At 37.5% G+C, this 20,106-nt stretch overlaps 2 protein-coding genes across 5 annotated transcripts in view; one reads left to right on the top strand and one right to left on the bottom strand.

The window, feature by feature from the left end:
* The window catches only part of LOC115448768 (tuberin), a 32,493-nt gene extending 25,809 nt beyond the window's left edge, over positions 1-6,684 (bottom strand). For 2 of the 4 annotated variants that reach the window (XM_037437775.1, XM_037437776.1), the window contains exons 1-7: positions 6,289-6,682; positions 6,066-6,202; positions 2,067-2,324; positions 1,587-1,723; positions 1,058-1,232; positions 419-776; positions 1-146 (exon numbers count right to left, since the gene is read on the bottom strand). In XM_037437775.1, coding sequence (XP_037293672.1) covers positions 1-146; positions 419-776; positions 1,058-1,232; positions 1,587-1,723; positions 2,067-2,324; positions 6,066-6,202; positions 6,289-6,361 — 1,284 coding nt within the window. In that variant the 5' untranslated portion in view covers positions 6,362-6,682. Of the gene's footprint in view, positions 147-418; positions 809-1,057; positions 1,233-1,586; positions 1,724-2,066; positions 2,325-6,065; positions 6,203-6,288 lie in introns of those variants that run through there. The other 2 variants (XM_037437777.1, XM_037437778.1) reach the window with 2 other exon arrangements.
* A 1,482-nt stretch (positions 6,685-8,166) lies between these two features.
* LOC115448762 (alpha-1,6-mannosyl-glycoprotein 2-beta-N-acetylglucosaminyltransferase) lies at positions 8,167-14,029 on the top strand. The gene is made up of 2 exons (XM_030176321.1): positions 8,167-8,189; positions 12,859-14,029. Exons 1-2 carry the CDS (start codon positions 8,167-8,169, stop codon positions 14,027-14,029), a joined length of 1,194 nt encoding a protein of 397 aa, XP_030032181.1.
* Positions 14,030-20,106: the final 6,077 nt, after the last annotated feature.

The raw sequence follows: 20,106 nt of genomic DNA, 5'->3' as shown, positions 1-20,106 counted from the left end.
CGGTCGGTCATGCCCGCAGTAGTCGATGAGGTCCAACAGCGCGTCGACGTCACCGAAGTACTGGCCCGCGTCGTGCAGCTGCTCGATCGACGTGATCACAGCGTGCAGGCGCGAGTGGATCAACTCGTTTGGCGGCTCGAATGACTCTGAACGAACAAACGTCATTAAATTACTGCTACATTTTTAAGGTTAATGTAGACCAAGTATTATAAAAATAGTAGAATTTTGTAATCCCAAAAAACTATCAAATTCCAACGGATTTATATACGCTGTTCTTTTTTCGCGTACAATCTTCTTATGTATTAATTATTTTCATGTTGTTTCTAAAGAAAAATTGATTTTCGTAATATTCAAGTTGGGCGCAAAACTATTTATAAGAAAACACCCTGTATAATATGATGGTATCAAGCGGTCTCACTGTCATGGTCGACGATGGTGCGCAGTATGTTGAGCAGCACGTCCCAGGCGGGCTCGTGCAGGTCCTGCGGCGCGCGGGTGACCACGCTGTACACGCCCACCGCCACCTCGTACGTCAGCACCGGCCGCCGCCGCTCCAGCGCCTTCAGCAGCGCCGGCAGCACCGCCAGGAACGACACGCGCAGCGTCGGCACGCGCCGCGGGCCCCACAGCGCCATGTTCATGTAGAACACCGCGCCCCGCGCAACCCCCGCCTCCGCCTCCGGCTCCGACTCCGACCCCGAGCCCCCCACTAGCAGTGATACCATCTCCTGCAGCGCCGCGTGGCCGATGTCGCCGCCCACCACGCACCTCATCAACTGACAACCAAACATTTTGACGGCTTAGTCACCTGTTCATAATATAAAATGTTTTATTTTTAATAAAATAAAAAACACTTGTATGACTTAAGGATAAAGAATATTTTTTCTATGTATAGTATGTAAAATAATATTTCACTTTAAAGAAACAATTGTCAAAGGATGCAATTTCAAATTATAATTATCATCGACTCATTGCAAGGATAATTGAATAAGTAAAATAATATTCTTAGAGAACTACCGGTTCATATCTAGTTGATTGTTGTATGATTAGCACATACCTTCCAACTGGCCTGGCAGTGGCACTCGACGTTGACGGTGCGGCACAGCGCGGCGACGAACGTCGGCAGAGCAGCGCGTGGCAGCAGCGAGTACGACACCACGGCCTCCAGCAGCGACAGCGCCTGCGACACCACGCCCGCCTCCGCGCTGTACGCGCACAGCTGGCACGCGTTACTGTAACACCACATCCAAACATATAGTACACATTCATTATTTTTTGTCTGGGATTTATATGTGTTTGTAACATTATTTCAGTGTAAAATACGATATAGAGATAGATTGGCTCCTTGTATATGATGATTCGTCAGACATTGATTATTGCCGTTGCACCTTTGTTTCTTAATCAGATTCTTATAAAGGTATGTTCATCCGAATAGGGGAAGTAATGTACATTGTAACAAATTAATATAAATGTTCAATCTAATAACAAGTTCCCACAATCCTTCTTAAACATATTTTTAAATATACCACCTCTAGACTCTCATACTAAATCCCCTACTACTGCAACACCCTGTATAATACACTAACTTGACAATTCCGTGTACGATGTGCTCGTCCAGATAGGTGGCGTTGAACTTGACCACGTTGATGATCAGCTGGAGGAACTCCACCGTGTGTGCCGGCGTCTGGATCAACGGCAACCACTCCAGCAAGAATGGTCCAATCTGGAATAAGACGTTTCATGATGATTAAATACGACAATTTATGAATCACCTTTTTTGAAATTGGTTAATAAATATACCAAAAGTCATAATCTTAAGTCCTGACTTCTCTAAGGTATAGTGTATTGCAGGTATCAAGAAATATAATTGTAACTCTTAGTCCCCGGATAGGATTTCAAATATTTTGATTACAGAGGGAAATACAAGGTTTGATTGATTGTTTTACAGCTGGTTAAGCTACTGTAATTTCAAAAACACCACCCATTGTTCGATTTAAATGATTATATATCAAAACAAATTTCATAATTCATATTTTTATACTAATTAAGTACAAAAGTGGCTTCACCTCCTCCTCAAAGCAGTTAATATTCTTGCCGCTATTAGTTAACGTGTGTAGAAGTTTGAACCGCAGCTGCGAGTCTTCGGCCGGATGCGCGGCGTGCGTCTCCCGCAGGTACCGGAAGAAGATCGTGCGCATGATCTGAAGGTAGTCCGCCTGCCCGCCAGCGATGCAGCGCAGGAACCATAGCGCCGCGTGACGAGCCTCCGTGTTGCTGTCTTCTAAAAGGTCTCGGGTGCAGGACCATAGCTTTTCCACCCCACCCTGAAAAACGCGTTGTTTGTTTTTTTATTATCCTTTTCCTTTAGTCCCGGGATGACACCCGTGATTAATCGCAGAATAACATACACAAATGAATATAACGAAACGAAATATTTTTATGTAGTAACATAATGAACGAAAATATAGTGAAATATTATTAAGTACAATTTACAGTGATTATGAGGTAGATTATTAAAGATATAATGACATAAAAAACAATTAAATATATAAACTTCAGAGGTACGACAAACTCGCAGATTCCCAGTAAAATATCAGCTATGTTTAAAAAAGAACTTTTGTTCCCAGCTTAATTTTCTGAAATAAATTAAATTTAATTAAAAATATATATATGGGTTACGCAAGAACTATGTATTTTTATATTATGTAAAAAAAAATCAGTTTAATTGGCTGCCTCTATGACCTAACTATAATAGCACCAAACATAATTACCACAATTTTGAAAATCTATACCCCCATCCTTCTGCTGAAAAGGGAAAAAAATAGACCATAATATATGTTCAATAGACCGAGCATCTATTCCTCATAATTCACAATATACAAATGTTACTATTTCATATAAGTGTACATGAATAATTTGTTCACTTAGCAACAACTCATATAACAACTATATATTATACATGCTGACATGGAAAAAAGCCGCACAAAGGCAAATACATTTGTATAAAAGATCACTGACACAGTAAACAATTTGCATCATTCATTTATTCAAATTCATTCAGTTGAGGCAGGCTGGCATATTTTTTATGATCGATGAAAGATGCAGTCATTTGTTCGGTTTTGTTTATCCAAGCAGATTAGAGGCCTGATTTACAATTTCTGAGGAAATTTCTCAATATAATATAGGGAAATCAAATAAAAAGTCAAGTGCCCAAATAAATGGTAAACAAAAGAGTGGATTTAGCATTAAATGTCTCATAATGTGAAAAAAGCCTTAAGCACTCTGAGCCTAATGGTTAAGTTAGTGTGGTCTATGTGTACAAAAAAATCCAGAGACTATTGACTAATGAGACACATACTGTTCCCTGTCCTCTTGTTGGGTTTGAAGTATATTTGGTGCCTGGGATCTATTTCTACATCAAATTTAAAATTCCGTCATAGTTATTGCAAAGTGGAGTGTATGAAATACATTAATAAAGGCATTGTTCAAGTATATATTGTTTTAAACTTCCCTAATAATGAATACCAATTGACTTTGTATAAACAATCAGATAATATATGTTATTGTCCCTTTATTATTAAATTCTTAATAATAAGGTGGAAATAGACATTTTAAATTATTCCAAAGCAATAGGCATTTCAAATCCCAATACTAAAATTACTAACATTGGAAAACACCTTTAAAAGCCAATCATATGCTGATATGTTTACCTAAAAATATTACCTGTATAGGATAAGATTTTTTTATTCATATAATAATGGAAATTCCTAGACTCATACTCTTCAAAAACATACTGCGTATTCTATAAATTATAACATAAAATCAAATTTAATCAAAATAAATAATTATAATTCCAGACATGTCATACAATATAAGTGCTTTACATACAGTTATACCTACTTCATTGTGCACATAGGCTTACTTAAATTATGTATGTAAAATTCACAATAATATGTTGCATTTACCTGTAAATTAATGATATATACAGTCTCAACATTGTTGATCATTAAAATATAAGAATGATCAATTATTACACTAATTATTATATAGACATGAGACATTGTAATGCATACTATCTTGCATGGTTTGCATCAAGAACTTGAAGGAAGTAATTTTTTTTATTATACATTAAATCAGTGATAAAAAAATCTATAAAATATTATTACAACCTACCCTAACCACAAGTTTTATTTGGATATCTTCATTTTAAATAGTAATAAATGACTTCACATTTAGAAATTTTTTACAATGTCAAATACTATTTATTTGAATTAACTTAGAAAGCATTTTACTAAACCTACAGATTGGCACGGAGAATAACTATAATAGCCAACCATGAAATAAAGGCCATACAGAATTTATCCTCTTTACCTACCTATCAACAGCTATGGTAACCAATGTTTTGGTATCATAGCCTTACCTTATGTTAATAGTTTTCATGAATATTGCCACTAATTAACATACTATTAATTTCTTCCTTATATAAAATAACTAGCAATAGCTCAGGGATCCACCTTTTTCCATGGTAAAAATCCTGCTTTATATTTCTCTGGGGTAATGAGTAGCCTATAGCACTCAGAACTCAAAAAATCCAAAATCTGTTTATTATATCTTCTGAGATTAACATGTTCAAAACAAACTTACTCTTCAGCTTAATATAATTGATTTTAGCATAAAAAATACTGTACTAATGGCTTACAGATAAACAAAAAACAAATAAGTCCATTTTGCTTAATGGTTACTGTTGTTTAATATGAAAGGTTATGCATATAGTGTTTATCAAATAACATAAAGGTCTCTGAAGGTACCTCAATATTTTTACCCCTAAAAGATACCTCAAATCATTTAAAATGAAGGAATATTTTTTGTTTATTAAATATATACTAATGAACTTGGTTGCACCAGTAGTTGTGCCTGGCAAAATTCGGCTTAATGAGGTGGTTCCAGACCAATTAAATTATATTATATGACTGTCTTATCTAACACAAGAACACCAACAAAAATATTTTTTTAAATTCATTGTCTAAGGCGTTCTCTCGATGATTTCGGAGTAAATACTAATTGTTGAATATAATACAGGATGACACAATACAAAAGTCAAGGTTCCAAATAATGGTAAACAACAGAGTACTATACGGATCAACTATATTCTTTAACTGGATAAAATTTACTTGAACATTGAAACAGATCCTGAGGGGGTTAACTTATGTCCTATATAATGCTAGCTATTACAACTTATTTAGATACGGTAAGCATTTTAAGTTTTTGATGCTCCATTATAGATTTTAATACAAGGTAGGTAGGACTAAAATAGAGTCAAGAAATGGGATAATGATGCAATAAAGAAAGTAATTTCATGTTTTATTTATCTGTAATAATTGTAGTGTATATTTACAAATGATACAAACATAATTTTAAAGAACTGTGACAAGTGGATAATGAATTAGTAAAATAAATAAAACAATGCCTGACCTTAGGGCATTTATGTATTATATATACTTGTATATAGTCCCAACATAGTAAGTTATGTAGCACATTGGACTAGAATGCTGAGTTCAATTTAAATTACATCAAGGTATGTAATGGGTTTGGTAAACAGTGTATCGTGAATATTGTAGTGTTATAACTAATTAAAAAACCATATTTATACATCCATTAGCTCTACCTGTAAATAATTAACACTAGGTCACTTTTCTTTGTTGCCTTGCAAGTGTTTTGACAGAATGTAACAATGTTATTGTACAGAAACAGCATCTGAGTTAACGCTGCCATAGAAACATATTGTTTGAGAATGAGTCAGCAAAGAAATTTGTGTCACAACACCTAAATATACAAACAAAGTAAAAATCTTACATGTATTGTATTCAAACAATAACTTCACATCTCACTTGTAATCTGATAATAAAATGATAAATATGTTTGTGAGACAATCTTGTGAGCACTGCATGCGGATACAACAAAAGACGCCGGAACATAGGTAGGATGGTAAAGGATGTATGAACTGTGTTACATCAGGAATCAGCTGGTTGGAGGATAAAAATATATTGAAGGTAGATGTGAAGTACCTCTTGCACGCGCACGTTGATCGCCTTCTCGCCCAGCTCCTTGAGCGCGCGGAGGCGGCGGTGCAGCGGCGCGTCGGCGCACAGCTCGCGCTCCAGCTCCGCCGTCACCACCAGCTCGTTGCGGGCCGGCAGCGGCGCTACACAGACCACACCACACACGCGTCACAACGCTGAACCACGCATACTACACGCACCAAACCTCGCACAAACACCGCAAACTCACCCGATCCACCCTTTTTGAAGAATACTTTCAATTTGTCTTGTAGCGATTTCGAGTCCCTGTCCCTGGACCCCATGTTGCGTCGACACCGGCGTTAAATGTTATGTCTAAATACGCTAAGTCTTTCGGTTAGCCGCGGCGATTACCTAAGTGTTTGATAATGCGAATAAAAAGACATATTTATTAGAAAATATTCTCACTACCGCTCCTGCTTTGCTATTCACCATTTGACAGCTACCTAGCCGAACTACTTGTACAGCTGACAGACGAACGTCCCGCGCGATTCCGAACGAAATCAAAAACCGAAGCTGCGAAAGGCATTTATTACTGTTCCACTATTTACTAGCGGTGTAAATAAGTGAAAAATATTGAGCAATCTATATAATTTACACCCAGACATGATGTAATCTATTTAAAGAAATCGTGACGTCGGAATAAACAACATGACCTTGATAATATCAGTTTCTGAACGAACTAATGGAAAATCTTGGTTATTGCCACAGCAACTTACCTTTGTGCCAGTAATGTAACAAAGAAAAATCTCACAGAAGAATTATAGAATTGAGATTTGTGTTGATAATAATTTTATTTTACCGTAAATTTGATAAAATATATTGATATTGTATCTTGGCGTATTATTCATGCGAATGCAGTTTAGTGTTCTTGTAGCAACTCGAGAGATGTCGCTACACTTATTGTTTTTGAATCGAATAGACTTGTTTTTTTTGCTTTTTATGTTCAAACGGTGTGCTGGTTTACAAGAAATTGACTCATAGGTATGTACTACATCCAGTTTCATTATATACATTATCATCTATAAATACATAAGTAATAATCGAAAAAAGACCAATGATATATACTTATATATATTTTTATAAGGAATCTTTGTTTACTACAGATTTGTATCTTGTTGAACAATAGATACTTATTACTTGTTAGACATATAATATTTTATTTTCAACTACCTGCGCATAAAAGTCTTCTTTATCCCGAAGAGTGTTCCTGTTCTGATACATTTACATTTAAGGAGGCGGGCCGTAAACAACATCAATTCATTGTTAATTAGCAATCATTAGGTATGTTATGTCGCTGGTAAGTAAATAAATGGCATGGACAATATAAATAATAGCGTACGCGTACTTATTTATGTGCCCCGCGTAGACCATCAAGTGCGTATATAATAGTGTGGCGGTGGGCTAAACGATATACCAAGTAATATGGTACCGGGCAGAGGCGAACTTAGAACAGTGGGTCGAAGGACGAATAATAATATTTAAAAAAAAAGCAAATCTCTTTATTCTATTAGCTATCTAAGAACTATTTGGATATATTCAATCTTATTATATTTTTAACAACTCTGCTCACATGTTGATATCAGTCAACTCAATGTGCTAATTTCTGCATGATTTAAAGCAGTGGATTTAAAAATTTTAACGCATCCTTAGAATTAATGAAATCTTATATTACTCTGAACTTACTAAGAGTTGTTCATCAGCTATAGAGGGAATGTAAAATATTAGAAAATGCAGCATTTTTTATTGTTCTAAAAAATAAAAAGCCCGGTCATAGTAGAATAATTAAAAAACGAAATGGCTTCCGTCTCTCAAATTATGCACGGTGATTTTCGCCCTATCCCTTGTCTCAGTATTGTCGTAAATCGAGGTTGGTTCCACCACAAGTACTCTTAAGTTGGGAACGTCCACTGTTCGTTTGGTTAGGGCAATTTAAAAGCTCGCATTTTTTACCCTCGCTGCGGAAGTCCTTTGAACTAACAAAAAATATATAGCCGTGGAAACGTTCTGTGTACTAAGATGGTACAAATTTGTGCTCTTATTATTGTGTTTCTGTTATTATTGTTTCTTAGAGGCTGAATTTCGAAAAATGATTCCTTATGAAGGTGGAAGGTACATACATCATGGAACCTCCAGGGGTTTGTGCCGGCCGATGATAAGGCAGTTATAGGTAAAGATAGGTTAAAACTATATTAACAAACAAACAAAAACACTTCACGCCTGTTTTCCCAAAAAGGTTGGGAGTGGTGCAATCAGGGCCCCCACTTTTCGCATGTGCGTTCTCATGATGTGGTAGGAGGAGAGCTTGACGCCTTGTTGGGGTCACAATTTAGACTCCAGGTTGATAGAGCAGAAAAATCCAATATCACTCCCCGACCCGAGATTTGAAACCGGGCCCTCAGATTGTTGTCATACAACTACACTAAGCATATAGATTTATCTTTACAATAAATATTTTTAGTTACTTTTAGTTCTAGTTAAAAAGTTTCTGTAGGTGACGGCCGTGATGGTGTATCTTCACAATTTCAGAGAATACTTTCGTGAAATAGCAATTGTATTTTTTTTTATTAAAAGATCAGGTAACAAATAATAAACTTTTCACCTATTTCTTTTGCCTTGCTTTTGAAGACAGGTTCTTCGAGAATTAAATAAACGAAATTTCCCATCACGCATGTTACAGGTATTCGGCTCAGAGAGAAAATATTTCAATTTGACCCATGTAAATGATTAGGACACAATGTGGACGTCCCGCGTCCTTTGTTATGTCCTACACGGGGCTCGTCTGAATACGGCCCAGGAGTCTGTAATCTGCCGGCGGGTGTGACGAGGGTCGACAATTTGCTCTCACCTGCGTGACACCGACAGACGGTCACAATCAACCTTCTCGCCCTAAATGCCTGCTTGACGGCAATTTATTGTGAAAGAATTTATACATACTCGGGGTCGCATTTGGATATTTTGTGGGGTTTCGAATTAAAGTTATAGATTTTTGAATAACTTTTGAGGTTAGTGTCATAAATGAATGCTTTTGTACTTCGTCTTTAATTATTTTTTAATTAATTTGGTGTAACTTGTTTATATTTTTTAGTTTTAAAAATATAGGCTAGAATAAACAATGTAACTCCAGTATATACAATATTATTGTGAAATCAAGACATACGTAGAGAAGGTGAATGATTCAAATACATTACAATGTAAACTATTTGCGTATATACGCGCGCCATATTTATAAAATCTCGCCCTCGCCTCTCCTCTATTTATAAACTACCCTACTATTTAACATGTATTTGATATTCTTGTAAATAAACTAAGCTCCAGTAATCCATCCTTAAATAACAAAACACTGGTTTATTTTAGTTTAAATAGTAAAAATGGCTAAGCGTTTGGACCTTTTTTACTAAAAACTTTTTGATAAAGGATTCTTGAGTGGTTGCCAAGTGGCGGCAAATTTACATGAATTGCTCCACAAAACGGCACAGTTAGGTATTTTGAGCTTAAATAAAATAAGCGCGGGGCAAAGTTATGTGTAAGTATGCGAATATTCTTTTCTAACCTTTTTGTTCATGAAATTGTGTATTTTAAAATACAATATATATTCATATTACTTTATAGGCCAGACTAAATACATTCAATATGAGATTAGGTAAGCAAAATTTCTTATTATTCGTACTAAGAAATTTTAGCTAAAAGAGCTACGAATAGCTGAACTGCCACGAAAAGAAACTGCGTACCATTATAACTATGTGGTTTAACTATAAACTAAGTTCAGGCTTTGCTTAATCCTTGGGGTATGACTAGAAGAACAGCAAGGGTAAGACATAGCTCGTAGAGCAGACAACAGATGCGGCAAGAAAAATCTTGAATGGAGACCACGTATCGGCAAAGTCAGGGCACATAGCTCGTAGAACTAATAACAGCTGGGGCAAAAATTCTCGAGTGGAGACCACGGATCTGCAAGCGTTGGACGGCCACCTACAAGATGGACAGACACCTGATAAAGGTCCTAAGAACATGCTGGATACAAGCTGCTTCTAAGAGTTTTGTCTGGAGATTTCTATATAGGCGGGAGAGGCGAGCGGGAGGGGTGGATATGTTCTGCAGTAGCCTTCTAAAGGTATAATGATGTTTAGATTTTAGAAAGTAAGCTTTTAGCTAACTAATCAATATTTTTATGAGCCGAGTCCGCTTCTGTGAGCCTCCTGAATCGCACATATTGTTCGAGATCCCTGAGCACGGCCCTCACAGAGGTTTCATGTATTTCCTTCTCAACGTTATTCGAGCATGACAGTTGGTGATATTTCATTGATCATAATACACTCATTACATATGAACTGTAATTTACTCAGAAATATAACGAAAGCTGGTATTCTGAGGTAATGGGAGATGATTTTTTAATAAAATTAATTTGTGGTAGGAATTTTATAGTTCAAATGTTACGTTCGAAAACTAGATCAATGAAAATGAGTTTGCCAAACCTGTTCGTTCAGGCGTACCATGAGTTCTCATAGTATTGTTTTAAATACGAGTGTAGATTTGTAGAGTATGTACGAGTATGTAATATGAATACCTTTGATTCTTTAAGCGGGTACTTTAAATCCGTATTGGGTTTATTGAAAAAACAATCGTACTGCTTGGGATTAGAATTTATGTCCGTGATTTCGACGGGTTCGGTGATCGTTCCCTATCGCATCGTGTGGTAGATTAAACATTATGAATCGAAGGTCTACTGGTGGTAGGTCTCTCATATGTGAGAGTCCGCCTGGGTGGGTACCATCGCAATGTCTATTTCTGCCGCCAAGTAGCAGTGTGTAGTCACTGTTGTGTTCCGGTTTGAGGGACATTGTAGCCAGTGTAACTACTGAACATAGTGAGACTTATCATCTCATGTCTCAGGATGACGAGCGCAGTAGAATACCAAACAATACTTTGTAATTCAAGGTGTTGGATGGTGTTTCTGCTGTTTATAGGCGGTTGTATCTCTTACCATTAGGCGAACGGTAGGCTCGTCTCGTCATTCAAAGCAATAAAAAAAAAACAGGTAATAATTTTATATTTTTGCTCACACATTCGGACATAAAAGCTTGACTTTAATGCCGTACATGTATAAAATGTCATAACAACATCGACAATTATATATTTTTTACACAACTAAACGTCTCTAATTTCCATATTTAAACATTGTATCAAAGTTTGTCGATACTGAGAAGAATATTATTTTTGCAAGTATAATCTTTTGTGAATAATAATCTTTTATCCATTGAAAATAGAAAACCCACGTTTTAATTACGATTTTTAATTACAAACCGCTAGTGGTAGAAGCCGTTCGTACTGCGTATCGATTTTAATACGGAATGATTAAGCTTGTAATCTTAGTGTAGAATATTTAGTATAGAAATTATCTTTAGCAATAAGTCGATTTTAGGTAAGTGTTTTTAATAATTAGTAAAGGATTGCTAAATAGACATATTAGGTATTAGGAAGGTAATTAGGAAACTATAATATTATCATTTCATTTCTGCTACAAAAATGTGATGATACGCAGTCAAAAATATATTTTTTTACATAATTTAACTATTACATTCTCTTAGATTTTATTTTAATAAACTTCATATAATATTGAGAAAGCAAACTGTAGGTAATACTTATCGAACCTGGCCCTTTCCTTCCCGAAATAACTTGCTAGGAAATGGCAACAAAACGAATGAGTACAAAACGTTAGACGGGCCGCGCGCCGGAGACCGGCGGCGGGTGTGCGACGCATTATTTGGACTTGGCACTCACCAACTTTCTTCCAATCTGTAATTTAAGGGGAAATCCAATAAAAACAACAATGAACGAGGCCCTTTTGAAGTCCGGATTGGGGGATTGCGGGCACTTCTTTAATTTACGACGCTTGTGCTCGTAGGGCTCTCTCGGCCGGTGTTTAAAATGAATGTCAATATAAATTCCATTACCCGTGCCGAATATTATTTATGTGCCGGATGAGTCCGCCGCCGCGCCGGGACCGCCGTTCTCCTCCCCTCCCTCGTCCGACCCGCCGGCCCGCCGGCCCGCACCGCAATCCGATGTCGAATCTTCTTAAAACTTTATCTAAGGTCGTAAAGAATAAAAGGAAATCGTAAGCCCATAATGCAAATGTACTTAAGCGACATACTTAGTCAAATTGAATTTTTTCCTGCTCGAGAAAAATTAAAACCGCGAAGTCGCCGCGGAGGTTCGTCGCAAAGTTTTAAGCTCTCTCTTACTTTGTATTCGGGCAACATTATTTTTCCATTAAACGGCATTCCTGAGTCGCCGATTGTTCCCTGATGTGATCCAATTTGCTCATAGTGAACGCCAAACAATATCTTTAAAACAAACCGTCCCAAATCCCCTGGAAATTGACTTTTCTTCTAAAACCAAGCGCTGCCGAGTCGCCGCCATTGTATATTCATGAAATGAAATCTCATCGACGTAGTTTCGTATTACTGGCCTAAATAACTTGCCGAGGTAGACACCCGAAGAGCCTCTTATACTTTTATGCCTCTTTATACTTTGTTGAAATTACTCTGAATAATTTCAAGCAAATATTTTTGATCGCCGCGAGCTATTTGCGCACGTGGAATATTCTTCCACACGAGTCAAACCTCCATGCTCGCACGTTCGTTTTGACGATTAAATCGGATGCCATTTTGATAGTCAAAATGAATTTAAAACGGGTGCTCCATAAAGCGAGGTCAAAGAATATTCCGTTTTACATTCTCGTTTTATTTCTTTTTTATATCGCACTGAAACATTTCAGTCGGCGGCCATCGGCGGGTCTCGTGCCGGAAAACTTGCGTCAATATTTGAGGTTTAATGAAAAGCATACAATCGGCGGGGAGCTGACCGACTCGGAGGTCGATCGCCTCCGGGTTCAAGTGGAGATATTGAACACGGAGCGGCGTGTGTACAATGAGAAGCGATTCGGCCGCGTGTTGCCCGAGACGACCACTATTGTGGTGCAGGCCCATCGGGACGTAGAGCGGCTGCAGTACCTGATAGTGTCGCTAGGACAGGTGCGGTACATCGAGGACGCGGTCCTGGTATTCTCACACAGCTACTATCATCCGGAGATCAACAGTCTAGTGCGGAACATCACGTTTTGCAAAGTACTACAGGTATTTTTTCCGTACTCGCTGCAGCTGCATCCACACCAGTTTCCAGGCGCAGATCCTAACGATTGTAGTAATAGTTCCAACGCTTTATGTGGCAAGTTGAATAATGAGCGTAACGCTCGCGACGCCGAGCGCAAGCAGCATTGGTGGTGGACTGCGAACCTCATTTTCGAGCACGCGAGCTGGTCCTACACGTACAGAGGGATGGTCATATTCCTCGAGGAAGACAATTATGTTCTACCAGATTTGTTGCACATGCTGAAGTATGCTCAACGTTCCGTAACTTTTATTCCTCAAGTGGACGTGATATCCTTCGGCAGAACTTATGCAAAAGACTTGGACTACAATTTACTGACTATTGAAGCTTGGCGACCCCCCTATGACAAGGGTTTGTCGTTTAACAAAACCACGTGGAGGAAAATCGTCTCCTGGCTATCTGTGTTTTGCATGCACGATGATATTAGTTGGAGTTACTCATTGCTTCACCTGTTCAGCCGATTTCCAAAGGGATACGCGGAGATGGCAGCATGTATGGCGCCGAGGGTTTTATCGACGGGGATGTTTCCCAGCGGTAAGAAAGCTGTAGAGGTTATTTGGAAAAGGTTAGAATATAGTAAACTGTATCCTGAAAGCGTGAGTGCGGTGATGCTGTTCAGCCAGCATGGTAGAGTGGTGAGGAAGACCAGATTGCCGCCAGGTAGTGGCGGGTGGAACGATTTGCGCGACCATCTGCTGTGCCTGGATCCGTTGATGTCCACCATCACGGATCCGACGGAGGACGAATCCACAACCACTAGCCCTGTGTTTGTCACATAAATAACGTATTTCATAATACAATTTGTGTAATATATGTTTATACCTCAACACAATTTCTTGCGTTTCTTTTTTAAATATTTGTTACCTTAAAAATAGTCATTTATTAAGCGATTTGGAAAATATTTTGTTTATTTCAAAGGTTATTCCAAATTGGTCTCATAGAAATATTTTTAAAACCGGTTCAGTTTAATGTGGTTTTAAACTAAAATTACTGGAATTAGTATGTCGCCTAAGTAATGGAAATTGCGAATTTTGCTTCGTTGTGACTTTTGCAGTGCTGTTTTTTGTATTTTCTACTCTCTTTCGGATCAAAAATAAGATCTTGTGGCTACCTGACTGCAGGTATTAAGACATACTTACCTGAGTTAAAAACATACTCTTCTATCACAATTAAATTGTAATTGCTCTTAAAATCATAATTTTATTTGCATATCGTTTGGTTTAGCCTGACCACCAGTAAATATCCAGTATACACAGCCGAACATTTTTCTAGGCAATATCTCAGGGAAAGTCCAGCGTATTTTGTTTGAGCTCTAGAGCTCCGAGCGGATAGGACAGTAATCCGAACAGGGATGGGGGTGAAGCTTGCGAGTTAAGTGCATTTGTAAGTGTCTGCGAACCGCCGGCGTGCAGGACATGCGCCATACAGCTGGGCAGGGTCAGGAACGGGCCTAGTCCGGAACGAATGTATTTAGATCTTGTATGAGATTTTGCAAGTTTGTAATGTTTCGTAAACGGACTTGTCTATGAAGACTTGTTTGATAAGGTAGATAGACTATGTCTAATCACATTATTAGAACAATAAGTGTCCAGTTCTACTTGCATCATCGATTGTGTACGACGGCGTATATTCACTTTGAACGCCCGCATTACCTTCATCGCTGATATTAGCTAGACACGCACTGCCTTACACGTCCTTTACTGCTATCCGTGAATCAACACGCATATCCCACTGTCCCTGCCCTATCCCTGCGCGAGGCCATACGTCCAGTGGTTTATTTGCATAGCACGGCGTGGCGGGCGGTGGAGCGGCGTCGGTCGCCTCGCTGCCTCGCCCGGGCACCTTGGCATCCAGCCAGCCTCTGCCTTTTAACTAACAATCGGGAAACCGTGTTTAATTTTTTAATTTGGCTGTTACTGGCGCTATTAATATTAAAGGTTCTAGTTATATTTGCCATAATATTGTTTATATTGACATGAATTAATAATTTCAGCCCCAGAACAGCAGATTGTAAACTATTTTTTACTATTTATTGGACTTTGTAGCTAGTTCGATGCAATTTTGCTTAATTATGTTATGAATGCGTAAGTTTGTAAATTATTTCGATGTTTGTTAAACGTCGAAGCAGAAACTGCTGAATGGATTTGGACAAAATTTGACACTGAGATAGATCTCCAATTTAAAATATTCTTCAGGCCACTTTCATTCCAAAAAGTGAATTGTGGAAAATTTCAAACATGAACAGTGGAGCCTCTAGCGGAACCAAGTTGTTAATACAAATATTTCTTCTTCATGGCCATTATATTTGAAGCTGTTTATTGTAAGATAGCTATTTTGATTGCATATACTAATTGATTTTTAAATTCCACTACAGTTACTCGCTACGTGGCACGCGCTAATCGTATTATGTTTCGGCTGTGTACAACAATGCATTCGCGTTTACTGTTACTGCACTTACTGCTAATAGAATGAGCTGGTTTTACATTAGCAGTTTCATTGTTTTCTATTCTGACACGGCGAAACGACTGCACTGCACCTGATAGGGACTCAGCATTACAAATACACAGTCTTACTTATAAAAAAATCGCAAAGCTATGCTTATTTAGAACACAAATTTACTCGATCAGCTGTAAGTCACAGCCCGCCATTTCGCCTCTTAATAAGGTTTAAACTAGAAAACCCATTGTTCTGAGAGGAAACCGGTGATGTTTTTGACAGCTATTTAAGCAATTTTTTATCACCTCTTGACGCTAAAACAAGTTTATAAGTCAGACTGGTGTCTAAAAGATGACGTATCTTCACAATAGCCAGAATTCCTCCATTAAATATTGAATGGTTAGGCCGAGACGCAACTGGTGTTCCTGTGGAACCATTTTACGCTGGGTTAATATTCCTCCCATAATGCAGTGTGGTACGAGCATACCGCCTTGACGGACAAAGATTCAAATCCTTACTTACCACCACGGACTACAGAGACTACACCTTAGGTACGTCTACTTTTTTTCGTAACTAACGTCTAGCACAGATTTCTCCCTTGCCTAGGTATCGAGCCTTTAATCATTTTAGGGCTTGGTACGCTGCTAATCACTAAGGCAAACATTGTTTACAGTAAACATTTTTACCCTCCACGCATTTTAATGTCGGCGAGTGCAGAAATTCTGCCGTCGCCCGAAAGTCAATTAAGAATTAGCATGCTCCCTTGCCGTTTTAATTTCCCGGACCCGTTTTGAAGCACTAATAAAAATTCGATAGATCTAATCAGGCCGGTGCGGCCTGTTGCGAATGTTGGAATTGGGGTAACGAGGGATTCGAGAAATTCACATATTGTAACATTTGTAAGGCTCGGCGAAAGGTAAACGAAGTGGATTAAGATGCTACGGTATTGGTATTGGGCTCGTAATGCTAGGAAATAGTTTTGCTGTATTTTTACCCACATATTACGCATTTATCCTCGAAAAGGTAGGCAGAGTTGCAAGCAGGACATTCATGATGATGATGATTTGATCAGAGGCGAGCCTATCGTTATATTAAGAAATATCAATTCAAAGGTAATCATAATATCGTAACTGTATTTTAATGGAAAAGGATATTAGCGAGTGAGTGAGGTATATTAGCTACCTAGAACCTTAGGTTTTTTCAATATATTTAATTATGAGACATATTATTATTTTATACGTGCACGGCAAAGTGATGCATCTGATGGTAAGTGGAGTGGGGTCCAATAGAGTGTCGACTGACGAACGATGATTACATCTCGACAGTCGACACAAATACGCCGGCCTGTTGGTCGTAATATACACAGGCTGGTCCCGGAACGCGCCACACGTGAGCCACTATATCGGGATTTAACACCTTGTGTACAGTGGTCACTATCCGGGCAAATATAAAATATATCCTACCACCAGCAAATGAAATATTTATACCGAGGGGCGTATTACAACACAATGTTGCACTTTATAATTCAATATACTCGGCAGTATTGCTGGTTGCAATTTTTTTGTTGCGTATCGGAAACCGTAATCATCCAGGGGAAACCTGCGAATGAGATATTTTAATCTCCCGGCTTAGCGACTGCAGGGCTTTGAACAAAAGTTGGGAGTGGATGTCGGGGAAGAAGAAGAAGTGTGGGGGAAGAAAAAGGAATCTCTTAGAATGGGCGGAGGGGAGAAGGAGACTTGATAAGCCTCAATGTGTAGTTACAGCCGTGTGTTTCCCCCCCTGCATGGGCGTGTATTCGGTGCGAAAACCGAGCGCACAAAAATTGCCTCGGGGAACGGTTGTTGGTTGCTATTGTTAACGGGAATTGGAGCGCATCATACGAGCGATGTATTTACGATTAATGTAAAAAAATTGGCCAACGACTTCTATTACGGCCATGATAAGCAACTCGGTGTATATTACAATTCCTTAATCAATAATGTAAACAACATAAGAATTTGTAGATCAATACCTTCTGTATTTTATCAAATTTCACGTCATTTTTACCTTATATTTAAACTTGAATTGATACTTCAAAGGAGAGAGGAGCCCTGAAGCTATTTTAATAGTAAGATATTGAAGGCAAGAGTTTTAAATGTGTGAGGGTGATTTTGCAGCGATTACGTATTCAGCCAGGCACTGATCGGCTGGTTATGAATTCCTCGGAGGATCCCCATCGCACCCGCTTCATTGAGTACAGTGCGAGGTAAGGGAGACAGCGTATTAGTGATTTAATTCTATAAGTCTTAGTTGGAACTTAATCATCTTAGTGATGATATTATTCCTTTACTAGCTTTTGCTCGCGGTTTCAACCACGTCAAGGAGTTTTCTGGGATAAAAGTTCCGCTATATATTTCGCCGGGATTGAAAGTAGTCTATAACCTTCCCAGGGTCCTAACTATCTCCATTCCTAATTTCATAAAAAAATCGTTCAGTGAATTTTGAGAAAATCGATAATATACAGACAGATAGAAAATGGGACTTTGTTTTATAATATGTATAGACAAAAAAAAACAAAAAATTTAAATAAAATTCAAATAAAATGCACAAGTATATTATTCTGTTTTCTTACATTTCTACCTATGTTACCGCATATCATGTCAACTTATTTTTGTGTTTGCTTTTTTGTGGCTCTGACTGCGTGATAAAGTTTTTCCGGCATAAATATTTTTTGAGATAAGATGTAGCTTAAAAGTCATTACTTCTAGTTAGATGCCTACAAGTAAAAAAAAAATCAAAATCGGTTTAGTAGTTCTTAAGATTAGCGCGTTAAAATAAACAAACTTGCTTTATATTTTAGTATAGATATATTCAACAATAGATTAGTTCTCTAGTGACCAAGACGCTGCAATGTCATAGGCAAACTGCTCTGTTCCTTTTGCTCCATGCTTAACTGATAGTCAATGGCGATTTTTACAAGAAAGTCATAAACATATTCATTTTGATAATGCAAATTTATAAACATTGCCTGTAGAAGTAACTGCTTAAATTATATTCCTTCCCACTGGTAATATTCTTAGTAATTAAAACCGCTATACCTATTATTTTGCACCATCCCCCACTGTCTGAAGTAGTAAAATATTAAAGTCCTTTCTGGTGCTAATTTTCATATTAATTTTGATTTACGACTCGTGATTGAATGCTAAGTTTTAAACTGTGAATAATAATTTGAATTATTCAGGTTAATAATTCATTAACGTGAGGGGGTGGAGAAGATATCGGAATAATTATAATATTTTTAGTATCTTAGCTTATAGTTACGTTTTTTTATATGCCACGTCGAAGTTACTAGGTCGATTCATTTGATTCATGTGTCTCTGTAAATTTTGTCTTTTTTATCTTTTTTTAAGGAGCTAGGTCGAAATTTCACAACCATGTTATTCCGCACTATCGCTTTTACGGGTCTTCACTCATTTTTCACAATGTTTTTTTTTTTTTAATTAAAACCCCATAATATTATCCTTATGACTAATAATATTTGTTAATCAAGATTTAGCTAATAACTTTATATTCTTTTCAAATTAGAGAGTCGAAGAAACAAAGTATTGTTAAGGTTAACTACAGATATAAATCAAGTAACTACGTATTATATTAAAAACCTATATGTCAAGATAGCTACTAAATTATGTAAGTCGGTCTATATACATACAAAATTAGTTAAAAGACAGAATATGACTACATGCGGGGTCATTTTGAAATTGCGTTACTAAGTGAAACCACATACTAACCGACTTCATCTTTGTCGACATTGTCCCAATAATCATTCAAATATTTTCACCAAATATTGTGGTTTTAGTATTCAAATTTTTTGATCATTTTGTAGTTTAATGCGAATATGGCGTGTGCGTGAGTGTATTCCTGGCTGAAACGACTCTTAGAGTAGTAGTTGCATTAGACCGCAAAATTTTAAAATTATTTTTTATGAATACTTATTTTGTTCAAAATTTACAATTTTTTATTTTACATCTATGGCTTAACTAACTTATTGTAAACTGTTATTTCCAAGTAGACAAGTATGTGGTTTCATTTAGTAACGCAATGTCAAATATTACAAGAAAGCTCACAAACACAGAATCCAAGACTGATATACGCCAGATTGGAACTCGGCATAATATTATGCCCATATTAAATATTAGAATACCTTTTCATGAGGTCGGTGTCTCCAGGGAGTCGTGAAATGAGAGAGGTTCCAGAATTTTACGACACGCATGAGGCTTACAAGTACGCGGGTTTGTGGGGACTTAAAATCTTTTGACGTCAAATTATATAATCGGCGTTTATATGACGCACATTATTTCTGTATTGGGAATGAAAGTATTGCATATTATGATATTCATCTTAAAATGATGAATCTGTAACTGAATCTGTAGTAGTATTC

This window comes from Manduca sexta, chromosome 12 (genome assembly GCF_014839805.1).
Source record: "Manduca sexta isolate Smith_Timp_Sample1 chromosome 12, JHU_Msex_v1.0, whole genome shotgun sequence".
Classification (NCBI taxonomy): domain Eukaryota; kingdom Metazoa; phylum Arthropoda; class Insecta; order Lepidoptera; family Sphingidae; genus Manduca; species Manduca sexta.
This window is presented reverse-complemented; position numbering and strand designations above follow the sequence as displayed.

Coding starts and splice junctions, on each gene's coding strand:
- LOC115448762 (XM_030176321.1), top strand. CDS start 8,167: ATGATTCCTTATGAAGGTGGAAG. Junction 8,190..12,858: donor ATTCCTTATGAAGGTGGAAG/GTACATACATCA, acceptor GAAACATTTCAG/TCGGCGGCCATCGGCGGGTC.